General features: G+C 35.7%; 1 protein-coding gene across 3 annotated transcripts in view; it reads left to right on the top strand.

Moving 5' to 3' along the window:
• EPS15 (epidermal growth factor receptor pathway substrate 15) overlaps nt 1-27,182 on the top strand; it is a 157,322-nt gene that overhangs the window by 43,596 nt on the left and 86,544 nt on the right. For 2 of the 3 annotated variants that reach the window (XM_068539857.1, XM_068539855.1), the window contains exons 8-12: nt 2,298-2,357; nt 18,946-19,146; nt 19,994-20,139; nt 21,740-21,896; nt 26,130-26,215. In XM_068539857.1, coding sequence (XP_068395958.1) covers nt 2,298-2,357; nt 18,946-19,146; nt 19,994-20,139; nt 21,740-21,896; nt 26,130-26,215 — 650 coding nt within the window. The remainder of the gene's footprint in view (nt 1-2,297; nt 2,358-18,945; nt 19,147-19,993; nt 20,140-21,739; nt 21,897-26,129; nt 26,216-27,182) is intronic. The other variant, XM_068539856.1, reaches the window with a different exon arrangement.

Below are 27,182 nucleotides of genomic sequence, written 5' to 3'. Positions count from 1 at the left end.
GGTTATTCCCTCTAACATATGAGTGTTTGAAATTAGCTATATATAATCCTTTTAGGTAGGTCCTTTTTTCTTTGAGCTGTATGCTCTGACCTCTGAATTCCTTGATTTAATTTCCAGAGACCATCACTGCATCTGCCATTTACTCTGTGGCTGTATCATACAGCCTGGTTAAAGCAATAGTTTCATCTCTGAAATCATAAATTCTACTCTCTGAAGAGAACTTCTTGTCTTTCTAGATTTCTTTGCTAGATACTTGCAAGACTAATTCTTTGACCTCATCAAGACCTTTATTTATTTATTTTTATTGATTTAAAAATTTATTTATTTATTTATTTATTTATTTATTTTTGGGTGCGTTGGGTCTTCACTGCTGCTTACGAGCTTTCCCTAGTTGTGGTGAGCGGGGTCTACTCTTCGTTGCAGTGCATGGGCTTCTCATTGCGGTGGCTTTTCTTGTTGTGGAGCATGGGCTCTAGGCACGCGGGCTTCAGTAGTTGCAGCACACGAGCTCAGTAGTTGTGGCTCAAGGGCTCTAGAGCGCAGGCTCAGTAGTTGTGGCGCACATGCTTAGTTGCTCTGTGGCATGTGGGATCTTCCAGGACCAGGGCCCGAACCTGTGTCCCCTGCATTGGCAGGCGGATTCTTAACCACTGCGCCACCAGGAAGCCCGACCTCATCAAGACCTTTAAATCAGACTCTTTTATTTTCCCCATCTTTTGAATTTACTGTTTTCCTCATCTGTCTTGGATTTTTTTGGTCCACTGTTTCATGTCAGTATCCTTAGCTTCCTTTGCCATGTTTTCTAACTTTTCTCCTGCCTGATGAAAATCCAACCTTGCATGAAGCTAATTATCTGCCTTCTCTCTGGTTGTATTCAGACTACTGAGAAAGTCTAGTAAGATTGGTATCATCATAATTTCATGATCTTCAGCTGGGTTTTCCATACTCCAGCCACTCTTGTGCTGTTTCCATCGTGATTTCTCAATACCCCTCTTTATATTTCAAACCTTATCTACTCTCATTAAACCTCTAGTCCTTTCTTTAATTCCTTGCTTAGTCAGACTACATGGGGTCAAATCCTGGTTACACCATTTCTTAACTGTATGACCTTGGGCAAATCATTAGAAAACCATGTCTCAGTTTTCTAATCTTTAAAATTAGCATGGTTCCCAGTTTGTAGGGTTATACAAATTAAATGTGATAATGTATATATAAAGTACCTAGCACAGTGCTTGGTACATACTCTTTGAACGCTAGCTGCCATGATCATGATGATAACGACTCGCCACCACAACACCAGTACTACTGGATCAGTGTTGTATAGTTTAGGTGCTCAATAAATATAATAAATATTAATTTAAAAGCTATTTTCTAATATTGTTTTTCATTAATTATATTTCTATTGTGTGATCTGTGTGAGATTTCTAAACTATAAATATAATCTTGTTATTTTTTACTTAAAAGTTACCCTCTTAGGTAGCTTCCCATTGCCTTTAGGAAAAAGTCTAAACTCCAAGGCATTCAGTGACCAGGCACTTGCTTGTTTTCACTCCTGTCTCTTACCAGTATACCTTCTCTTACTGTCCCAAGTAAAATTTTGTTGAATATCTTAAATACCTTCATTTCAAGGATTTAACATAGTTTATAGCTGGTCTAAAGCTATGGATTCTACTCTAGAGTTAGACCAAATATACCAGGGCCTTTTAGATTTTATATTTATTTTGTATGCCCTGGACATTAGTTGGCTAATGATTAATAATACAGTGTTCATTGGACACTTATTTCAGATGATTAGAGATTCTGTATTATAGGGAAAACAATAATGGACTTGGTTGGAAGTCTTCACATTGAAAACTGATTCTGTTATGTAATAATAGTTGCATGATCCTAGATAAGTCATGTAGTCTCAGGTCTAAAACAGGTTTTATAGTACCACATGGAGTTGTTGCATGAATTAACTGAGATGTTGTTTTTGAAAAAGCATTATAGTTGTTTAAAGTACTGTGTTACATAATTGTTTTCTTACTTGAGAGGAACAAAATATTTTCTTTAAAAATTTGCAAAGGAATTTCTGTTTAAAAATACTTGGTATTAAGAATTATTATTTCTTTTTACAGTAATGTTAATATAACATATAATAGTGATTTAATAAAATGGTCAGCATAATTGAAATTTCTCAGAGAAATAGATGTTATAATGTTTAGGCAAAACTTTTTCCTCCATTTAGGTATTGGATGTATACAGTTAGCACGTGAAATGACAGAATGTTAATCTTTCCTAATTCTTTTCTTTTTAAGGTTTGGGAGTTGAGTGATATTGACCATGATGGAATGCTTGACAGAGATGAGTTTGCAGTTGTAAGTAACATAATGCTTTTGAAATCTTAAACATCTTAATGGTTTTCTCAAGTGAAAATTTCCCCTTTTTGTTTATCTTTAGAGGTAAACTACATTTCTCTTAAAATTGATTGTATGACTGTATTTACCTAGAATTTATAGGTAGTCAATAAATATTATTAAACAAATGGATAATGAATGTTTTTGCCATTATCATTTTATTTGACTTTAAGGTACATAAGAATGCATGCTTTGGATAATGTACCCTAAAGATGCTGAGTATAATCTTTTGAATCCCAACGTGACCAGGCATCTCAGTACCTACTTCTGCTGTGGAATGACTTTACTTCAAATATATCCCTGAATTTTCACATTTATTTGATTAAAGGAAAAGATGAATAACATAATAGTTTCACGTCATTTATGAAGGCAGAGAAAGTTTTGACATCTTATCTGAAGACATGTTATCCTTAGTAACTGGTTAGTTAATTCCGCATAGAGTTGTTTTCATGGCTTCCTTAAAGGTTAGATAAAACTCTGCTGTGAACTCATGAATGGTAAATCTCTAATCCCCCCCTTGAATCTCTTATTTGGAAATTAATATTTTCAAATTTTCTCTATTTTGCTAAGAAATTGTCCATTTCTTTGACTTTCAGATTTGCCACAGATTTGCACTATTCTTTAATCTCTTCTGGGTTTATGGTTGGGTTCCTTTCTGTTTCCAAATCTTATGTATTTTTGCTTCTTCTCATTCTTTGTTTAATTGGATTTTTTCTGGCCTATTGATCTTTTAAAAGAGCCATCTTTTGGATTTATTTATCTTTTCTATTATGTTTTGACTTTCTATTTCATTCTTTTCCACTTTTATCTCAATTCCTTCTTTCCAGTTTGTTTTGATTTACTATTTAATACATTTCTGAAGATAAGTACTAAGTCCCTTTGTTTTTTATCATCTTTAATATTGAAAACATTTAAAGGACGTATTTTCCTCTAAATACAGATTTAGCTGGATTCCATAGAAATTGGTACAAAGTGTTCTCCTTTTCACTCCTTTTTAGATAATTTTTAAATTTTCCTTGGTCATCTATTTAGGAATATGCTTTTTAATTTCAAAGTAGTTAAGTTTGTTTGGTTTTTGTTACCTTTGTATATACTTTCAGCTTGATTAGATTTTGGCTGGTGAATGTGGTCTTTAAAATTTTGTTAAGGTTTTCATTGTTGCCAAGGTTGCAACCTGTTTTTACATGTGTTTCCTGGATATGTCAACATTTCTGTTCAGAAGATATTAGACTTCTGTAAATCCATTTTACTGATTTTTATTGACTACACTTCGGTTTCTCTTTGTCCTTACTTTTCTTTTTTTTGCCCTTTCATAAATTTTATTCTGTTTATATCCTAGGAGCGAAACAAAATAGGCAGAGCACATTTTATCACATTTGAAAAAATATATACAGAAATAGAAATTTTTTTCCTTATAAAGACAAAAATTAAAAATTTCAAAGGAGCATTTGTATAAGCATAGTTAAGCTAGGTAGCCAATAGCATTATCTTCATTTGATAAAACAGTAGTATTTCCTAAGGTAAGTGAGTAAACACAGTTTATCTTATGCCCTGAAGCCTTCTCCTAGGCAACTTTTTTTTTTTGTAATGAAAGTAAATTTTCATTAAAAGAATAATTTAAGAATAAACACACATTTGTAGGAAATTACTACTTTAAAAATTAATGAACATCCATATACCTTCTCCTAGATTTACTAATTTTAACCATTTTGCCACGTTTGATTTCCTTCTACGTGCGTTCCTCAGAAATTTTTTCCAACTTTATCCTGCTTAGTGCCTTTAATTTTGAATTCCAGCTTGTGTGATATTAATACTGCTTCTGCTCTCTTTTTATTTGGATTACTTGATATTTCTTATGCTTAAAATGTATCTCTTAAAAATGTCACTGCTGATTTTAATTTTTTACCTAATTTGACAGTTTTTGTCTTTTAAGATAATGAGCTGTGTATTGATTTTATTCCCCCTACCAGATCCTATTTATTTTACATTATTACTTTCTCTTTTTTCCTCTTCCTTATTGTTGCTAGTTATCAAGTTGTGATTCATTCATTTCCCCCCTCTAATTAATCTGGAAATTCTGTTATCATGTCTATTCCATTAATGGTTAATACACCCTTCCTTGTACTTACCATACTTATTGCTCCAGTATTTGAAAAAAAAATTGTTAGCCCTCATTCAAGTAAACTAAGACCTTTAGATTATTTTCACTTCTTTCTCCTTCGCCTCCCAACCCCAGAAGATTTTAGAACATTTTTTGTAACTAAAATTCTAGATTTTACTCAGTTAATTTAATTCTTTTGGTTCTAGGATTTCCTTTGTCAATTTTAATTTAATTTCCTTTTGTCAGTATTAATAGTCTCACTCGCATTCTTCTGGTAGAATTTGCCTGATAAATCTTTTTCCATCTTTTTACTTTCGTGACTGAGGCAATATAGTCCACGCTATTTTAAAAAATTATAATTACTACAACATAGCCAATGTAACTGAGCCTGCAAGTCATTGATCTTTATTTATAAGCATCAGTATTTTTAAAAACTGAATTTTAAGGGTTTCTTTGAAAATTGAAGTAATTTTTTAAATGCTTTTGCAACAGTAGAATAACTAAACTCTATAAACATTTTAAATTATGTTCCTAAATAAGTAAAGATAATGTATTTATTCATATGATCAGTTCTTTTGGATTATGACAATTTATACTTTGTCAATTTTTGGTTTGTTGAAGTATAACAGTATTTTTTCCTTTCTTGTTATGTATTATTTTACTAATTAATCAAAACTATTGAACATGAGAGTATTTATGCTTAAGATTTAACTCTAAAATTCTTACCCATTTAAAAAAAAATTTATTTATTTATTTGGCTTGTGGGGTCTTAGTTTCAGCGTGCGGGATCTTCATTGTGGCACGCGGAGTCTTTCATTGTGGCATACGGAGTCCTTCATTGTGGCGCGCGGGCTCTTTGTTCCAGTACATGGACTTCTCTCTAATTGTGGCACGTGGGCTCAGCAGTTGCACTCATGGGCTCTCTAGTTGTGACGCACGGGCTCTCTAGTTGCAGCACGCAGGCGCCAGAGCGCGCAGGCTCAGTAGTTGTGGCATGTGGGCTCTCTAGTTGTGGTATATGAGCTCTAGAGCTCATGGGATTAGTTGTCGTGGCACGTGAGCTTAGTTGTCCCACGGCATGTGGGATCTTAGTGGGACTGAACCTGCATCCCCTGCATTGGCAGGTGGATTCTTAACTACTAGACCACCAGGGAAGTCCTCTTACCCATTTTCTTTTAATATTTATTTATTTATTTGGCTGTGCTGGGTCTTAGTTGTGGCACACGGGATCTTCATTGCTGCATGTGTGGTCTTTGTTGCGGCACGTGGGATCTTTAGTTGTGGCACATGGGCTCTTAGTTGCGGCATGCGGGATCTTTTTAGTTGTGACATGTGGGATCTTTAGTTGCGGCATGTGAACTTCGTTGCGGCATGTAACCAGGAATTGAGCCCCCTGCATTGTAAGCATGGAGTCTTAAGCACTGGACCACCAGGGAAGTCCCCCCATTTTCCTTTAGATAAAATGGTGCTTTATGTTTGTTTTAAAGATCCAGTATCTGCTCTGTGTTTATTATATTTTATTTTTAAAAAAATTTTTATTGAGGGATTTCCCTGGTGGTCCAGTGGCTAAGATTCCATGCTCCCAATGCAGTGGGCCTGGGTTCGATCCCTGGTCAGGGAACTAGATCCCACATGCCACAAGTAAGAATTCGCATGCCTCAACTAAGAGTTTGCATGCCGCAACTAAAGATCCCACATGCCACAACTAAAGATCCCGCATGCCGCAACAGAGGTCCCACACTGGCAATGAAGATCCCACGGGCCGCAACTAAGACTCGGCGCAGCCAAATAAATAAATAAATATTAAAAAAGAATTTTTCTCACAGAAACGAAGACCCAACACAGCCAAAAATAAATAAATTAATTAATTTAAAAAAAAAAAGAATTTTTTATTGAAATCTAGTTGATTTACCATGTTGTGTTAGTTTCAGGTGTACAGCAATGTGATTCAGTTATACATATATATATATAAATATATATATTCTTTTTCAACATTCTCTTCCATTATAGGTTATTACAAGATATTGAATATAGTTCCCTATGCTATACAGTAGGTCCTTGTTGGTTATCTATTTTATATATAGTAATACATATATTTTAATCCCAAACTCCTAATTTATACCTCCACCTTTGGTAACCATAAGTTTGTTTTCTATGTCTGTGAGTCTGTTTCTGTTTTGTAAATAAGTTCATTTGTATCATTTGTTTAGATTCCAGATATAAGTGATATCGTATGATATTTGTCTAACTTACTTCACTTAATATGATAATCTCTAGGTCCATCTATGTCACTGCAAATGGTATTATTTCATTCTTTTTTATGGCTGAATAATATTCCACTGTATATGTACACCACATCTTCCTTATCCATTCATGTCAATAGACACTTAGGTTGCTTCCATGTCTTGGCTATTTTAAATAGTGCTGCAGTGAACATTGGGGTGCACTCATCTTTTCAAATTATGTTTTTCTCCAGATATGTGCCCAGTAGTGGGATTGTAAGATCATATGGTAGATTTATTTTTAGTTTTTAAGGAACCTCCATACTGTTCTCTGTAATGGCTGTACCAGTTTACATTTCCACAAACAGTGAAGGAGGGTTCTTTTTTCTCCACATCCTCTCCAGCATTTTTTGTTTGTAGACTTTTTGTTGTTGACCATTACGCCCAGTGTGAGGTGATACCTCATTGTAGTTTTCATGTGCATTTCTCTAATAATTAGTGATGTTGAGCATCTTTAAATGTGCCTTTTGGCCATTTGTATGTCTTCTTTGGAGAAATGTCTATTTATGTCTTCTACTCATTTTCTGATTGGGTTGTTTTTTTTTTTGCTATTGAGCTATATGAACTGTTTGTATATTTTAGAGATTAATCCCTTGTTGGTCACATTGTTTGCAAATATTTTCTCTTATTCCATAGGTTGTCTTTTTGTTTCTGGTTTCCTTTGCTGTGCAAAAGCTTTTAAGTTTCATTAGGTCCCATTTGTTTATTTCTGTTTTTATTTCCATTACTCCAGAAGACGGATCCAACAAGATACTGCTGCGATTTGTGTCAGAGTGTTCTGCCTGTGTTTTCCCCTAGGAGTTTTATGGTTTCAGGTCTTACATTTAGTTCTTTAATCCATTTTGAGTTTATTTTTGTGTATGGTATGGTGTTAGAGAATGTTCTGATTTTTAAAAAAATTTATTTAATTAATTTATTTATGTCTGTGCCGGGTCTTCATTGCAGCCCATGGGCTTCTCTCTAGTTGTGGTGTGTGGGCTTCTCTCTAGTTGCAGCATGTGGGTTTTTTTCTAGTTGTGGTGTGTGGGTTTTCTGTCTCTAGTGGCGTGCGGGCTCCAGAGTCCGCGGGCTCTGTAGTTTGCGGCATGCAGGCTCTCTTGTTGAGGCACATGAGCTCAGTAGTTGTGGTGTGTGGGCTTAGTTGCCCTGCGGCATGTGGGATCTTAGTCCCCGACCAAGAATCGAACCTGTGTCCCCTGCCTTGGAAGGTGGATTCTTTACCACTGGACCACCAGGGAAGTCCTGAGAATGTTTTAATTTCATTCTTTTATTTGTAGGTGTCCAGTTTCCCAGCACCACTTATTGAAGAGACTGTCTTTTCTCCATTGCATATTCTTGCCTCCTTTGTTGTAGATTAGCTGACCTTATGTGTATGGGTTTATTTCTGGGCTTTCTACCCTGTTCCATTGATCTATATTTCTGTTTTTGTGCCAGTACCATACCGTTTTGATTGCTGTAGCTTTGTTGTGTAGTCTAAACTCAGGGAGCCTGGTTCCTCCAGCTTCGTTTTTCTTTCTCAAGATTGCTTTGGCTATTTGGGGTCTTTTGTATTTCCATATAAATTAAAAAAATTTTTTTGTTCTAGTTCTGTAAAAAATGCCTTTGGTGATTTGATAGGGATTGCATTGAATCTGTAGATTGCCTTGGGTAGTACAGTCATTTTAACAATATTGATTCTTCCAATCCAAGAACATGGTATATCTTTCCATTTATTTGTGTCATCTTTGATTTCTTTCATCAGATACTTACAGTTTTTGGATTACAGGTTTTTTGCCTCCTTAAGTAGGTTTATTCCTGGTATTTTATTCTTTTTGATGCAATAGTAAATGGAATTGTTTCCTTAATTTCTCTTTCTGACCTTTCTTTGTTAGTGTACAGAAATGCAATGGATTCCTGTGTATTAATTTTGTATCCTGCACCTTTACTGAATTCACTGATGAGTGGTAGTAGTTTTCTGGTAGTGTCTTTAGGATTTTTCTATGATAAATGTATGATATGTATGATATGTCATCTGCAAACAGTGACAGTTTTACTACTTCTTTTCCAGTTTGAATTCCTTTTATTTCTTTTTCTTTTCTGATTGCTGTGGCTAGGACTTCCAAAACTGTGTTGAATAACAGTGGTGAGAGTGGACATCCTTGTCTTTTTCCTGATTTTAGAGGAAATGCTTTCAGCTTTTCACCATTGAGTGTGATGTTGCCTGTGAATTTGTCATATATGGCCTTTATTATGTTGAGGTAGGTCCCTGCTATGCCCACTTTCTGGAGAGTTTTTATCATAAATGGATGTTGAATTTTGTCAAAAGCTATTTTGGCATCTATTAAGCTGCTCATATGGTTTTTAGTCTTCCATTTGTTAATGTGGTGTATCACACTGATTGATTTGTGTATATTGAAAAATCCTTGCATCCCTGGGATAAATCCCACTTCATCATGGTATATGATCCTTTTAATGTATTGTTGGATTTGGTTTAATAGTATTTTGTTGAGGATTTTTGTGTTCATCAGTGATATTGGCCTGTAATTTTCTTTTATTATTTATTTATTTATTTATTTATTATTTTGGCTGCTCCAGGTCTTAGTTGCAGCATGTGGGATTTTCATTGCAGCATGCGGGCTTCTTAGTTGCGGCATGCGAACTCTTAGTTGTAGCATGCATGCGGGATCTAGTTCCCTGACCAGGGATCGAACCTGGGCCCCCTGCATTGGGAGCATGGAGTCTTACCCACTGTACCACAAGGCAAGTCCTGTAATTTTCTTTCTTTGTGGTATCTTTGTTTGGTTTAGGTATCAGGGTGATGGTGGTCTCATGGAATGAGTTTGGAAGTGTTCCTTCCTCTGCAATTTTTTCGAATAGTTTCAGAAGGATAGGTGTTAACTCTTCTTTGAATTTTTGGTAGAATTCACCTATGAAGCTATCTGGTCTTGGACTTTAGTTTGTTGCGAGTTTTTCAATCACAGATTCAGTTTCAGTATTTGTATTTGGTCTGTTCATATTTTCTGTTTCTTCCTGGTTCAGTCTTCGGAGATTGTACCTTTCTAAGAATTTGTCCATTTCTTCTAGGTTGTCCATTTTATTGGCATAGAGTTGCTTGTAGTAGTCTTTTATGGTCCTTTGTATTTCTGTGTTGCCTGTTGTAATTTGTCTTGTTTCATTTCTAATTTTATTGATTTGTGCCCTGTTCCTTTTTTTCTTGATGAGTCTGGCTAAAGTTTTATCAATTTTGTTTATGTTTTCAAAGAACTAGGTTTTAGTTCTGTTGATCTTTTTTTTTTTTTTTCTTTTGGTCTCTATTTCATTTATTTCTTCTCTGATCTTTATGATTTCTTTCCTTCTACTAACTTTGGGTTTTGTTTGTTCTGATTTCTCTAGTTGCTTTAGGTGTAAGGTTAGGTTGTTTATTTGAGATTTTTCTTGTTTCCTGAGGTAAGCTTGTATTGCTGTAGACTTCTCTCATAGAACTGCCTTTGCTGCATCCGATAGGTTTTAGATCGTCATGTTTTCATTTTCATTTGTCTCTAGATATTTTTTTATTTCCTCTTTGTCTTCTTCAGTGATCCGTTGGTTGTTTAGTAGCATACTGTTTAGCCTCCACGTGTTTGTGTTTTTTGCAGTTTTTTTCTTGTAGTTGATTTCTAATCTCATGGGGTTGTGATTGGAAAGATGCTTGATACAATTTCAGTTTTCTTAAATTTACCGAGGCTTGCTTTGTAGCCCAGCATGCGATCTATCCTGGAGAATGTTCCATGCCCACTTGAGAAGAAATTGTAATCTGCTGTTTTTGGATGGAATGTCCTATAAATATCAATTAAATCTATCTGGTCTGTTGTGTCATTTAAAGCTTCTGTTTCCATATTTATTTTCATTTTGGATGATACGTCCATTGGTTTAAGTGAGGTGTTAAAGTCCCCCACTATGATTGTGTTACTGTCAGTTTCCTCTTTTATAGCTGTTAGCAGTTGCCTTATGTATTGAGGTGCTCCTATGTTGGGTGCATATGTATTTATAATTGTTATATTTTCTTCTTGGATTGATCCCTTGATCATTATGTAGTGTCCTTCCTTGTCTCTTGTAACATTCTTTATTTTAAAGTCTATTTTGTCTGATTTGAGTATTGCTACTCCAGCTTTCCTCTGATTCCCATTTACAGGGAATACCTTTTTTTATCCTCTCACTTTCAGTTTGTATGTGTCTGTAGATCTGAAGTGGGTCTCTTGTAGATAGCATATATTTGGGTCTTGTTTTTGTATCCATTCAGCCAGTCTTTGTCTTTTGGTTGGAGCTTTTAATCCATTTTCATTTAAGGTAATTATTGATATGTATGTTCTTACTGCCATTTTGTTAATTGTTTTGGGTTTGTCTTTGTAGGTCTTTTTTCTGCCTCTCCTCTTTTGTTCTCATCTCTCTTGTGATTTGACGACTTTCCTTAGCGTTGTGCTCGGATTCCTTTTTTCTTACATGTGTGTATATTTATTATAGACTTTTGGTTTGTGGTTACCATGAGGATTCGGTATAGCAGTCTATATATATTTCCATGATTGTTTTAAGTTGCTGATCTTTTTATTTCAAGTGCATTTCAGATATGCTGCTTTTGTATTCTCCTCTTCTCGTGATTTTTGTTTTAGATATCATATTTGTGTGTGGATGATTTCCTACCTTTACTGTAGGTTTGCTTTAACCAGTGAGCTTTCCCATTTCGTAATTTTCTTGTTTCTCATTTTGGCCTTTTCTTTTCCACCTAGAGAAGTTCCTTTAGCATTTTTCATAAAGCTGGTTTAGTGGTGCTGAATTCTTTTAGCTTTCGCTTGTCTGTAAAGCTTTTGATTTCTCCATCAAATCTGAAAAAGAGCCTTGCTGGGTAGAGTATTCTCAGTTGTAGGTTTTTGTTTTTCATCACTTTAAGGGTATCATGCCACTCCCTTCTGGGCTGCAGAATTTCTGCTGAAAAGTCAGCTGATAACCTTATGGGGATTCCCTTGTATGTTATTTGTTGCTTTTCACTTGTTGCTTTTAATATTTTTTCTTTCTCTTTAATTTTTGTCAATTTGATTACTGTGTGTCTTGGCATGCTCCTCCTTGGGTTGATGCTGTATGGTACTCTCTGCGCTTCCTGGACTTGGGTGACTGCTTCCTTTCCCATGTTAGGAAAGTTTTCAGCTATTATCTCTTCAGGTATCTTCTCAGGCCCTTTCTCTCTCTTTTCCTTCTGGGACCCCTATAATGTTAATGTTGGTGCATTTGATGTTGTCCCAGAGGTCTCTTAAACTGTTCTCGTTTCTTTTCAGACTTTTTTCTTTATTCTCTTCTGTGGCAGTGATTTCCAGCACCCTGTCTTCCAGCTCCCTTATCCATTCTTTTGCCTCATTTATTCTTCTGTTGATTCCTTCTAGTTTATTTTTTATTTCAATTATTGTATTCTTCAACTGTGGTTGTTCTTTATTTTTTCTAATTCTTTGTTAAAAACTTTTTTTAACTTCTCACTTTGTGCATGCATTCTTTTCCTGAGTTCTTGGATCATCTTTACGATCATTGCTCTGAACTCTTTCTTGGGTAGATTGCCTATCTCCATGTCACTTAGTTGTTTTTCTGAGGTTTTATCTTGTTCCTTTGTCTGGAACATATTCTTCTGCCATCTCATTTTGTCTAAGGTTCTATTTGTATTTTTATGTATGTGGAAGGTTAGTTATGTTTCTTGACCTTGGAGAAGTGGCCCTCTGTAGGGGAGGTCCTATGTGTCCCAGCAGTACACCCCCCTCTCATCACCCAATGACCAGGGACCAGTTGGTCCCAGGGTAGGTTCTGACCTTTGTTTGCAGGCTGAGTTCCACAGGCACTGGGACTGTATATTTCTTGCTTCTGGTGTCTGCCCGCTGGTGGGTGAGGCTGGTCTAGCTTCCTTGTGGGAGGGGCAGATCCCTGCCTGCTCCACTCCGGTGGAGTTGGATCTTGGCCCTCTGGTGGGCAGGGCCATGTCAAGGGGCGTGTCTGGAGGTGGCTGTGGTCTCAGGAAGTCTTTAGGCAGCCTGTCTGTTGATGGGTGGGACTGTGTTCCTGCCCTGTTGGTTGTTTGGCCTGAGGCATCCCAGCACAGGAACCTATAGGCTGTTGGGTGGGGCCAGGTCTTGGTGTTAATGTCCCAAGTAAGATGTCAGCCTTCACTCCTGGGTATGTTTGCCACCAGCTTTGATGTCCCAAGAGAGAGTCATAGCCACCACCCACCTCTGCAGGAGACCATCCAAGACCAACAGGTAGGTCTGGCCTAGGCTCCTGTGAATTCACTGCATTTGCCTTGGTTCCTGGTAATAAGACCTTGTGTGCATCCTTCAAGAGTGAAGTTTCTGTTTCCTCCAGTCCTATGGAGTTCCTGCGATCAAGACCCGCTGACCTTCAAAGCCAAGTGCTCTGGGGGCTCCTCCTCCCGATGCCAGACCCCCAGGCTGGGGAGCCTCTTGTGGGGCTTAGAACTCTCACTCCTGTGGGAGAACTTCTGTGATATAATTATCTCCAGTTTGTAGGTCACCCACCTAGGGGGTATGGAATTTGATTATATCGCAAGTGTGCCCCTCCTACCATCTTGTTGTGATTTCCTCTTTGTCTTTGGATGTAGCATATCTTTTTTTGGTAGGTTCCAGTCTTTTTTATTGATGATTGTTCAGCAGTTAGTTGTGATTTTGGTGTTCTTGTGGGAGGAGTGAGCTCAAGGTCTTCTACTCCACCATCTTGTCTTGTTTTCCTCACTGGGCGCCCCAGCAGGAACAGAGCACAGAGGTCCCAAGAGCCCTGTTACCAGGTCTTGTTAATGCAGCTTGTATACAGTCATCTTTGGTAAACCCTGAGAAAGTAGAGAGTAAATGATGTGGGAGCATTCAGAAAAAGGAAGGCTCTGTGCTGCTATTTAAGAAAAAAACATCCTGGATAAAAGTCAGCATGGCCCTCCTCAGATGTTGGGACGCATACAGGAGCTCTTTTCTCCTGCACATGTGGCCACATGCAGGCATTTGTCCCAAAGCCAAAGTGTATGTTTATTTTTTGAATGGGAATAAATAAAAATGAAGTTAATGAGAAATTCTAATTTGGTTTCTTGAATTACAATATGGATTTTTAAAAAGAATAACTTCTTATTTCACTAATGAACCAAAACTTGGTTGAACCTGAGTCTTTATGTTGAAGACTTATCTTTAAAAATTCTTAACCAAACCAAATTCTTTCTTTCCTTTTATAGCGTAGATGGGATTTTTGGTCGGTTTACTTTTTTAATTGGAATAAATAAAGTTGAAGTTAGTGAGATATTCTAACTTGTATAACTCCTCTTGCTTTGTGAACCTTTAATGAACGGTCCTTATTTCTTTTCAAATGTAAATGCTTTTTTATATTCTCTGAAACCTAGTGGTTTAATTAAAAATCCAGAATCTAGAATATCTTGGAGGTTTTTTGGGGTTTTTTTAACTGAATTTGTAAAGGTCAAGCCTTAGCATGCCTTGGGTGTTCTGGCCACAACTAAAATGACTTTTGAAGACTTACTTTCAGGAATCATTTCTGTAGTTCATAAAATGACTTTTGAGAGGGGCATGTGTGTATGTATACACACAAAAATAAAGTGGATTTAAAAAATAATTTCTATATCCTTGAATGTTGATTTTTTTAAATGTCTGTGACTATTATTGGTATTCTATTTGCTCATTGGTGAATTCTATGATTAGACAATAAGGATATTAGAAATACATCTTCCTGAGTTTTACTTCTGACTTAGCTTAGGAGAGAGTCTCTGACAGGGCATTAAGGGGACATTTTGCAAATGGGCCAAATTTTCCTCTCTGGTATTTGTTTGAAAACTCAAAATGTATATAAAATTATAGTATTGGTATTGAACCAAGGGAAGTGACTGATAATCATGTTAAAGTTTATTGTTCCCTTTGTTGGGATGAGTTCCACCAGTATGCAGTCCTATTCTATGAAATAGTTCTTTGTTTTATTGAGCCTGAAACCATGGCTTTCAAACTTACTGGGAAGACCCCTAAATCTAGTAATTTACTATTTGGTAAATGAGCTTATGCTTATGCTTTTTCATAGATTTTTAGAGTTGGACAAGATTCTGTAAATTAGCTCCTCTAAGCAGATCAGTTAGTGGCAGAGCCAGGGCTGAGCCTGGGCCTTCTAGATAATGCTGGGTTTTTTTTGGTTTGTTTTTTTTTTTTGCTGCCTTGGGTCTTTGTTGCTGCATGTGGGCTTTTCTCTAGTTGCGGCGAGCGGGGGCTACTCTTTGTTGTGGTGCACAGGCTTCTCATCGCAGTGGATTCTCTTGTTACGGAGCACGGGCTCTAGGTGTGCAGGCTTCAGTGGTTGCAGCACGCGAGCCCTAGAGGTGCGTGGGCTTCAGTAGTTGCGGTGCGTGGGCTTTGTAGTTGTGGCTAGCAGGCTCTAGAGCACAGCCTCAGTAGTTGTGGTGCACAGGCTTAGTTGCTCCACGGCATGTGGGATCTTTCCGGACCAGGGATCGAACCCATATCCCCTGCATTGGCAGGTGGATTCTTAACCACTGCGCCACCAGGGAAGTTCCAGTCATGCTGTTTTTGTTTTTTTGTTTATTTGTTTTTTAAAAAATAAACTTTAAATTTTGGAATGGTTTTAAATTTACAGAAAAGTTGCAGATAGAGTACAGAGATTTCCTCAGTACCCCTCATCCCACTTCCCCTACTATTAACATATTACATTGCCATGGTACATATGTCAAAACTAAAACCAACATTGGTACATTACTGTTAATTGAACTCTAGGCTTTATATGCATTTCACCAGTGTTTCCTTTATGTCCCAGGATCCCTTCTAGGCTACCACACTACATTTAATTGCTATGTCTACTTAGTCTCTCTAGTCTATGATAGTTTCTCAGTGTTGCTTTTTTTTTTTTTTTTTTAATAACTTTGACATTGTCTAGGAGTACTAGCTGGGTATGTCTGATGTGTTTCTCGTGATTAGACTTGGGGTATGGGTTTTTGGAAAGAGTACCACAGATGTAGAATATCTTTCTCGTCGCATTTATCAGGGGTGGGGGGGGTACATGATGTCCACATGCCTTCACTGGTGATGTTAACCTTCATCACTTGGTTAAGGTGGTGTTCGCCAGGTTTCTTCACTATAATTTCCCTCTTATCCTTCTCTACTCTTTGGAGAGGTAGACTCATGCTCCTTTTACCTTGTATTCTGTCTTCCTGTCTATCTATTGGTTTTACATTCTTACTAAGTCTTAAATTTTTCTGTCAGGTAAGTTCTTAGACTGAAGGTGGTCTAAATTTTTGTCAGTAGCATTTGTTGGATCCTCATTATGTGAAGAGTTTTTGGCACTTGGAGATTTATTACACATCTCTCTTTCTTTCTCTCTCTTAACATGTTCACATTGCACTGAAATTAACTTTTTACATGTTTGCTGCTTCTTCTGTTGGCTTGTAAAAATGAGAGATCTCTTCACTTCTGTATTTGTAATGCCTAGCACAGTGTCTGCTGGCTAGAAATTTTTCAGTAAATGTTTTGTTGAACTAAATTGATGAAGGAAACCTGTATTACTTGGAAAACACAACAAACATCTGATACTTTCATCCTAGTTTGCTATTATTAGAAATTAAAACTGGGAGTTCAACTGATTGAATAGACCAACGAGCAAACAAAACTCCTTAGGAAACTCCTAAAATACTGGTTCTCAAAGTATGGTCTCCCATAAACAATGTCAACATCACCAGTTAACTTATTAGAAATGCAGATTCTCAGGCTGTACCTCAAACCAACTGAATAAGAATCTCTGGGGTTGTGTCAAAATACCTGTGTTTTAACAAGCCCTCCAGGTGATTCTAATGGCCAGAAATTTGAGAAATACTCCCTAAAAGCATAGAGGATTAAACAAATCAAAGAAAGAGAACAGCTAGTGGTAATTGACTGCAACAGTCAAACTAGTCCCCTCTTTCCCTGCTGTCTCTACCCATGAGTAAGCTTAGGTTTATTTTTGATGCATTTACCTTGAAATCATCAAAAAGATATATGAAATGCTTCTTAGTTAAGTGTCTATCTCTAGCTGTGCAAATGCATTTGCTAGTACATAGTACATATCAGTTTAAAAACTAGTTGCTGGCCAGGATTTTTTTTTTTTTTTTTTTTTGGCAAGCGTTGTACATCATTTGATTTAGTTGCTGTATTTGTTTCAATGACATGCTTTGATTAGGATAAAGTACAATATAATAAGAAAACAAAATCATAATTCAACCGTATACTGTTCACTTTTTCTATTTTTGGTGGAAAAATTTTTGACTTCAGTTTTGTCAGGAAAAATATTTTCAAGGCAACATGAACTTAGTAATATATTTTTTTAACTTTCAAAAACTGTGTTGTCTGTTGGCAGCAGATGGCTGACATAGCTTTTTTGCTTCAAGTGTCCACTTTTCCAGGAAATGACTCCCATCTGTAGCAAGAGGAATGCTGACCTTTAGTGTGCATGTTAGTCACTTCTTTTAGCTCAGTGCCAAGCTAATAATATTACATATATTGTGAATTTGGTTGAAAGTATGTGCTAGCCAGATTGTTTTCTTTCTGGAGTTTCAAGCTTCTGGAAATAGAAAGTTTGTGGGGTTTTTTGTATTTAATAATTAAAAATAATTTTAATAGGTAATACATTCTCATGGTTCAGAAATCAGTACAATATAAGAAGATATTCAGTGGAAAAAAATGTCAGTCCCATCCTTGCCGTCAACTGCTCCATTTACACCTACTCTATATATTCTTATTTATCCTGCCTTTCTTGTTTATCCTCCTAGAATTTCTTAATGGAAACAGAAACAGATATGAATAATTATTATCCCCTTACCATAAAGGTTACACATTATTATTATACATACACACTGTTCACCGCTATACTTTTTTCATGTTAACATAGTATCTTGGATATCTTTTCACACAGAGGGCTCCATGATTCTTTTTCTGGTCAGCTTTATTAAGGACGACTTTACATACAATGCACTGCATTCAATTTAAGTATATAATTTGATGAGTTTTGACAATTGTATATATCTGTGAAGGTACCGCCGCAGTTAAGATACAGAATATTTCCCATGGATTTGCTTTTTTTTGGGCGGGTGGGGGGTTTGTTTGTTTGATAGTATTTCATTGTATGGGTATACCATAGTTTTTTAAACCAGTCTTTGCTGATGAGCACTTGGGTGCTGATACAAACAATTCTATAATTAAAAACCTATTTCATACAGCATTTCCTATGCAGGCAGGTAGAGGATATCTGAGGATAGACTCCCAGATGTCAAGTTGCTGAGCCAAAAGGGAAATAAATAATTTGGTAGATGTTGCCAAAATACGCTTCAGTAGTCTTGGTACCAGTTTGAGCTCTCACTAGCAATGTACGAGAGTGCCTGTTTGCCTAGTCTAGCTAACAAATTGTGTTATGAAACTTTGGACTTTTGCCATTAGAAGGAAAATGGTATTTTCATATAGTTTTAACTTGCCGTTTTCTTGGGAGTGGAAGTGAGCATATTTTTATAAGTTAAAGGATGGGCCATTTGTGATATATACTTTTCTGTAAAGTATCTGTTAATACTCTTAGCCCATTTTCTTACTGGATTTTGTGGTTTTTTTCTGTTAATGTCTAAGTATTCTTTATGTATTAGGGAAGTTAATTCTTTCTTAGCAAATATTTTTTTTCCCAGGTTGTTTTCTTTTGACATTACAAGACCTTTACTTGAAGGGTGTGTGTCTAAGTTTTCACTGCTTAGGATATCTTCCTAAAAGTTGCTTAGTTTTGATGTATTTCCTTTTCTCCATCCTTCCTTTCATCTCTCCCTCTTTTCCTCTTTCTTTCCTTCCCAGCCTTATTTCTATTTTTTTATTTTTTATTTTTTTAATTTATTTTTTAATTTTTTTAATTTTTTTACTTTTTTTATTTTGTTAAATTTTTTTTTATTTTTTTATTTTTTTATTTTTTTATTTTTTTAATTTTTTTTTAAATTTTTTTTAAATTTTTAAAAATTTTTTTTTTAAATAAGGACCAGCCTTATTTCTTAATAAAAGGATTTGAGGCAGCTTGAGGATGCTTTTTTGTTGAACAATAATCAGTTCATGGGTGGATGTTGTTAAATGATTTTAATATATATGACCGTGGTTCCTCTGTTTTGAAGGCCATGTTTTTGGTATACTGCGCATTGGAGAAAGAACCTGTGCCAGTGTCCTTGCCTCCAGCCTTGGTGCCACCTTCTAAGAGGAAAACGGTCAGTATATCAGGCTCTGTGCGGTTGATCCCCTCTTCAACATCAGCCAAGGAACCTTACCACTCCTTACCACCTGTAGGCATTTTACCTACCAAAGCACCATTAAGACAGGTATAGATTTATCAGTGTTAAAGGACTTTTTTTAAAAAACAAAATGCATGGCATTTAACAGTTGATTGCTTGATGAAGATGGAAGGAGCAATCAAAGGGATCAAAAATTCAGAGCTCCCTCTGGTTGAACCTATATAATGTGATGTCCTAGAGAAGACAGATAATCCTCTCCTGCATTTGGCCTTACTTAGGTCATATGGATGTTTCATTGGCTTTGCCTTGATCTACCTGGAATTAAAGTTGGAGAAAGAAGATACTCCATGTTAATCTGGCATGCTTGCCCTGGCAAAGTTAATAGATGTTTTGTTTGTTTAATCTCTAGTTAACTCTTGATTCTTTGGGATCAAATTTTCCAATTTGGGGTTGTTCAAGGCCTTTTTTTTCCTACAACCTGCTTCTTGTTAGGTTGAGTAAAGGAAAATAATGACAGAATATGCAAATCAGCCAGTTTGGCTACAGTTAAGAACGGGGAATGAAACTATAAAAAAAATGGAGATTTAGAATTATCTGAATCTTTTGTTTATGTAGACTCTCCTAGTTACGCATCTTAATGTGGTCATTCGTAAGTCAAGAGTTAACTGTGCTTGAATTTACTCATTACTTAAAAAAAAGTAAAATGGGCATCTTTAAGTATAGTCCCTATAGCTAACCTATATTTTTATTCTGTAATTTTCTCTTCATCACAGCATTTCAATTGGGGTGTGATGGAAGTGACACACTGTTGCTATAGTTAGTGGGGTAGAATTGCAGAGAATTTGTGAAAGTTACTGTCATGGGCTGAAAGAGGGACACTTCAAAGTTTGTTTCATTTTGGTGAAAATACTATATATATATTTTTTTCCTGTAGTGGGTTGTATCCCCTGCAGAAAAAGCTAAATATGATGAAATCTTCTTGAAAACTGATAAAGATATGGATGGATTTGTGTCTGGATTGGAAGTCCGTGAAATCTTCCTGAAGACAGGTTTACCTTCTGCCTTACTAGCCCATATTTGGTAAGACTTTATTTAAGTTGATTTAAAAAACAAGTATGGTTTTGTATCAACTCTAGTTTTGTAGATTCTTATTTTTAGGCATTTGTAAGTAGGACAGTTTTTGTTTAGAATCCTTTGTAGAGAAAAATTTAAGTCTGATGATTTCTTCTGGACAAAAGCTTGAGAATGGGTTACCTATAGTTTTATTAGATTGACAGTGTCAGTTAATGGTTATTAGAATGTTAAAATCCAGCATTGGTTTATATCAACTAATTAAACTTCAGTTTTTAAGGGAGAATCCAAAATTCTGAAATTTAAACAATATAAAACAAACCCAGAATCTTCAAGGTATACTTGTATAATTCTTTCTATAGGGTATATGTATACTTTTATACCTTTACGTGGGAACTATACACTTGGTCCTTAAAAAATGACAAGCTTTAGTGTCTCTAGTGAATTTCACATTAGATGAGATAATATAATGAAAATGCTTTTTATAATGTGCCTGCTGCCAATCCACCTGACTATACCGAGGTTAGTTATCATGAGGTTTTCAAGGGGCAGCAAACATCAGAAGTGGAACCATATAGTTGCAAAGAGGAACTTAGAAAAGAACAAAGGACAGCAGATCTGCCTTAAAAGGAACAAGAACCCAAGACTGGGAAAGATTAAATATATGTAACTAGTGATAGCTGCCACTTTCAAGTGCCTAGGCTAGGCACTATGCTGAATAAATGGCAGCTGTCATGGGTTTGCTATTATGCCCAGACTTTTTATATACTTTGTCTTTAATTCTCACAGTAACCTTGCAAGATAGGTGTAATCTCTACTTTATAGATGAAGAAACTAAGCTTGGAGAGGTTAAAAAATATGGCCAATGTCACAAGAAGAAATAAGTAGAAAAGCTGGAATTTAAGGTTTCTTTGACACCGTAGCCCATAGTCTTTTCGTCAGGCCACATTGGTTTTCAATGAATCAAACAGATCAGGACTTTAGAAAGCTGACCTTAAAAAAAAAAGGGGGGGGGGAGCAAATAGAATAAAACATTTGCTGTTTCTCTTCAAGTGATTTTTGTAAAGGTTTCCAGATTGCTGCCTTCTCTCCACACGTGATCTCCATTTGCAGCTGTTATTTTTCTTTGACGGTGATCCTGACATCCTCCTACTTCAAAAGTTGTAGGGAACAAGCCGACATGGAGTATTTTGCTTGTTTTAGAATCATTCTAATGCCACTAATGAACCAAATTTGTTGAAACTTAGGTTTCATTTTTAACATCTTTTAATGTTGAAAATGTTGGGAGTAGAGAATGTTGGAATTCTTTGGCCCACCACAGCTTTTACTCTGTAGCGGTTCTGGAAATCGGTAAGAAAGCACAGAGCAAACCCAAATTAGAGGGCCCTGCTCAGCACCAAGGTGAACAGTCTCTTTTTCTTACCATTTTAGCCGATATCTCTCTTCCAACACTTCAGTGAGTTTTTGGCTAGCCATAAGTTGGTATGACTTTATTTTTCAATTCAACTGGTGATTATTTCAAAGCTACATAGTCATATTAATTTTCCCCTGGATTTTTAGAATGGTAATTGTGACATTTACATACTGTTCATTTTGTTTATTTGTACAGGGCATTATGTGACACAAAGGACTGTGGGAAGCTTTCAAAAGATCAGTTTGCCTTGGCTTTTCACTTAATCAATCAAAAGTTAATAAAGGGCATCGATCCTCCTCACATTCTTACTCCTGAGATGATTCCACCATCAGATAGGGCCACTTTACAAAAGGTAAGACAACTTAAAAGAAAACCTTAATGCATTAACAGAAAAGAACGAATGCTATGTCAGGTGACAGAATCGATTTGTATGGAATAGTGGAGAAAATGTATCTGGCTAGAAACAGAGCAGTATACTGTTTGCGGTTTAATTTGTGCCTATAAATATGTTGGAATACCTTGTATGATATCCTTGGGCTACAGCTCATTTATCCCACCATTCATTACACATATGACAACCATACTTTCCGGTCTTAAAACTGGAAAATGTGGTCTTGTTTTTCCCCCGTGGATTTGTGAATTAATTTTTATGAATAGAGTGTAAATTTTAAATGAAACCTAAAAGAATTAAATTATTGCATTTCATTTGATAATTCACTCTTGGAGAAAACAATACAGATTTGAAAACAAAATCTAGGAGATTATGATTGCTTGTTGTCAATTTTACATTAAAAAAAAAAAAGAAAAGAAAAACTTGTTCAGGAAAAGTCTGTGTGGTTTTTGCCATATAGATGACCCTCTATTCCTGAGCATACAACCGAATTTCATATCTGAACAGCTAGAAACAGGTTTTAGCTACTTTTGGTTCTGGCCAGCAGTGGGAATTTTCAAAACTACATGTTTCAGTAATGCTGTACTTTGATTTTTCTCTTCTCATCTAGAAACCCTTCCTAATATTGTGGTTTATAATATCTTGGCCTTATATTAGAGCTTTAAAAGGACTTGCATGCTCTAGTGGCTGTTTGCCCTCCATACTTTGTGTCTTTAAGTATCTTGTGACCTACAAAGTAACCATGGATGTGGTGATTCTTCAGAGTTACATATATAGGAGTTGTCATGTATTTGGTATCAGGAGAGTTCTCTTTAAAATGTCAGTAGAATGTCTTGCATTAATTTTGTCACATAGATTAAAAAATCCCATTTTAACAAATCTAGTAACAGTCAAAATTGGATTTTTTTCCTAAGTCAACTAAATGGAAATTTATAGCCACTAAGTATAGAAGTTACGTATAAGAGTTTTTATTCTTATTTTCACGTTAAGTAACTACTTGATTTTATCTGCTTTGTAAGTGTTTTGGGGGGAGCATTTTGTGAATTTCTGAAATTTCTTTTGATGTAGGACATGGGTTCCCTAAGTTGTAGAGAAGGCTAAAAGTGATGCCACCCAGAAAGATAAAGGTTACAAATTTGTATTTATGCCCCCTGCTCTAACTGTATCTCAGTTATGGAACGCTGTGTTGTTTCATCTTCTTTCACCTATGTAGACTGCTTTTTTTCCTCGCTGCCTTCATTTTATACCCACTGAGTCTCCCACCAACACAAAATACACATACAGCAGAACTTTCTGAAGCAAATTGTTTGTTCATTGAAGTCTCTGTAACATTAGTAGACACTTCGAGTTGCATCTGCTATACAGAATTTTCAATTAAGTAGATTTACTGAAGTCCATTCACTAGAGCATAGATACTTTCGTCCATGTCAGATATCAGTATTATTCATTAAAATGGGATTTTATCACTGTTGTCTTATCTATAACCAAAAATTTTAACCTTAAAAATTAAAATTTGCATTTGTTTTGTCTTTCAAATAATCTCTTTTCTCTTTATAATCTAATTTTTTTAGAACTGCATTTTTTTGCAGCTTTGACTAATCCTTTTTTGAATGTTGCTTTCCTTTCTGTGTTTTTTCTAGTTTGGACTATTTTTTCCATTCTGCAGCACTCTGCTTTTCGCCTTTCTTGTACTGTCAGTTTCTTAACTCTACTCTCTCAAGGTTAGAGCTTTACTTTATGCCTTTTTTAGCATTATGGTTTTTGGTTTACAAGATACATTTTGAAATTAGAGGTTGTTTATGCCTCAAAGTTAATGCAGAGAAAATACCTAAACAGCATGCTTTTGTCACATGTCTGTCACTTGGTCCTTGTGTGCATTTTAACTTGCCTTCCCTAAGCTCTCTGATCCACTTAAAATCACCAAAGTGGAATTTTTGTGTAATACACAAAACAAGGTGAGAGAAAATACTTTGCAAGAAGGGGACATGGTACATTTTTCTTCATATGCCCTTCTTATACTTTATATACTGTTAGCCGAACTTTTTCTGTGCTTCCTGATTGCATGTTATTTTATTGCTCTAGAACAGGAGTTTAATTTTTGTGTCAGCAATTGATAGTGACACAAGTACACTTATCAGTACCAACTAAGTACATTAATCTTCATTCTGGAGTCATCTATGGTATTACCTTATAACTTGTTTGAAGTTAAACTTATTTGTCTCACTCTTCTTATTTGATGATATTTTTAATAGTGAAAGACTGTCAGTGTTAGTCACTTTTTTTGAGTTAGAGTGACAGAACAGGTATGGGAGTCCTGAGTTTCTTGGTTTGCTTGCACCTCTGATAGCAAATTTCTCAGTAGCACTTACGTGATGTAAGTTACTCTTGGTGATAAAAGTGAGACTAAGTGCTAATTTTTCATTTTGTTTGCCTTTCAACTTGTCCGGCCAGGCTTAATTAGCTCATAAGTCAAGTTTGGGCAGAGTTAAAATCCTAGTAAATACTTGTCACATTCAGAAACCCACTTTAAAATTTCTGACTTTTTAGAATGATAAGGGTCTATGTGTCAGTGAAACACATAATAGTAAAACATAGTAAGAGGTATATTTGGTACAAATCTGTAATTAATATAAAACTGAGAATAGAGTTAATTGAATCCTAACGGATGAGTTTTGGTATTGATAGTCAAAACAAAACAAAACATATGAGGATGGTTATGCAGTATAGCATAAAGAAATACAGAAGGAATTATTTACCACATTTTATTGATGTACCTGTTTATCAAGTTGGCTTTTAGGGTAATGGTTTCATTTACCTAAATGATCTTAATATGCAGGTGCCAAGGGGCATGATGTGAAATAGCACTTGAATTTGATTAGAAGTCTCCTGATCAATATCGCCTATTAGCTAGCTGGGTTCAACTTTAAGCAAGTCATTTAATATGTTTCCTTAGCTCTAAAATGGGGTTAATAATAATATCTGCCCTACCTACAGACCAGTTTTCAGATTAGTACTTAGTAAATTTGTAAACCATTATATAAATGTGAGCAGATAGGATACTGTGAACTTTTAGGTTTCTTCTTCTGTTGTGCAAGTTGGTGACATACCTTAAGTTCACAGCAACATAAGTATAATACTAAGTTTTATGTTCTGCTAATAAGGTCCTCAACATATTTTAGTTTTACATGTTTAGGCCTCAGTTTTAACATTTCCTAATGATGATCATCCAGTTATTTGTCAGTTTGGTTGTAGCATTGGGTGTAGGTCAAGTGTTTGAAGGAGCAGTTATCTTTTTGTCTTGACTTCAGCCAGCTATATAAGGCATCAAAAATGGTTCACAGAGGGGACTGAGCCAGGGTGGAAGCAAGTCATTGGGAGCCTTTCCAACTATCAAGAGCATATTCTGTTGAGGAAGTTAAGTATAATAATAGCTTACATTTATAAAATATCATAAAGTTTGTAGGGGGACTTCATATGCAGTATTTATTTAATTTTTAAAGTGGGCAGGGCAGAGATTATTTCCCTGTTCTGCAGTGAAGATCATGCAGCTAGTAAAAGAGCAGAGCCCAGAATAAACCCAGCTAGGTTTTCTAAATACAGATACCATTCAGAGACTAATTTTGACACCTCCATTATTGAAAGAAAACCATATGTAAAGGATGTCATATAAGACAGTTTCATGTATGGTGATATTAATATTTACTATGGAACATGCTGAGCGGTTGGTTTTACTTTAAATAGACACTGAAAGTATTTAATAAAAGTAAATACTTGTTGAATTAAATAAGATCAACCACCATTTATTTAATACAAATACAAATAAATCACAATTCACCTCCCCAAGAAATTTATGCTTCAGTGGAGGAATTAGTTTATAAATCTGATATCTGCTTTACTGCAACATTCTAGACAGGCTAAGATCACGTGATGAAGACATTGGGATCTCAAGTGGTGGTATATATTATAGAACAACAGCTTTTAGAGAGTTTAAGGGAAAATGTCTTAGTATATAACTGCCTGTGTGTGTGTGTGTGTGTGTGTAAAATTGCACTAGATAGGGTTTTCTTAAGTGAATTAAAAGTGTTAGTAATACCATAAAATATGTATCCATATAGTGCTTTTAAACATTTTTAATGCTTTGCCACATGCAATTTTATAGTAATAATGTTATAATTGTGAACTCTTTGTTTTTAGAACATCATAGGATCAAGTCCTGTCGCAGATTTCTCTGCTATTAAGGAGCTAGATACCCTTAACAATGAAATAGTTGACCTACAGAGGTACGTAAAGTAAAATTATACCTGATTATATAAATACATGCACACACTCTTTTCTGTTTCTAATGTATATCTTGGGTAAGTACTACTTTATTTGGTTAAGTACTGTGGTTCTTAAAATGGGAATCAGTGTACCTTATTAAATCTAAGGCAAATAGAAAGCCCAGAGATAAACCCATGCATATATGGTCACCTAATTTACGACACAGGAAGCAAGAACATACAATGGAGAAAAGACAGCCTCTTCAGTAAATGGTGCTGGGAAAACTGGACAGCTACATGTAAAAGAATGAAATTAGAACACTCCCTAACACCATACACAAAAATAAACTCCAAATGGATTAAAGACCTAAATGTAAGACCAGGCACTATAAAACTCATAGAGGAAAACATAGGAAAAACTCTCTGACATAAACCACAGCAAGATCTTTTTTGACCCAGCTCCTAGAGAAATGGAAATAAAAACACAAATAAACAAATGGGACCTAATGAAACTTAAAAGCTTTTGCACAGCAAAGGAAACCATAAACAAGATGAAAAGACAACCCTCAGAATGGGAGAAAATATTTGCAAACGAAGCAACAGACAAAGGATTAATTTCTGATATATACAAACAGCTCATGGAGCTCAATATCAAAGAAACAAACAATACAATTAAAAAATGGGCAGAAGACCTAAATAGGCATTTCACCAAAGAAGACATACAGATGGCCAAGAGGCACATGAAAAGATGCTTAACATCACTAATTATTAGAGAAATGCAAATCAAAACTACAATGAGGTATCACCTCACACTAGTCAGAAAGGCCATTATCAAAAAATCTAGAAACAATAAATGCTGGAAAGGGTGTGGAGAAAAGGGAACCCTCCTGCACTGTTGGTAGGAATGTAAATTGATACAATCACTATGGAGAACAGTACGGAGGTTCCTTAAAAAACTAAACATAGAACTATCATATGACCCAGCAAT

The sequence above is a fragment of the Eschrichtius robustus genome, chromosome 3, assembly GCF_028021215.1.
Source record: "Eschrichtius robustus isolate mEscRob2 chromosome 3, mEscRob2.pri, whole genome shotgun sequence".
NCBI classification, from domain to species: Eukaryota; Metazoa; Chordata; class Mammalia; order Artiodactyla; family Eschrichtiidae; genus Eschrichtius; species Eschrichtius robustus.
The sequence above is the reverse complement of the archived record's forward strand: the minus strand, read 5'-3'. Positions and strand labels throughout refer to the sequence as shown.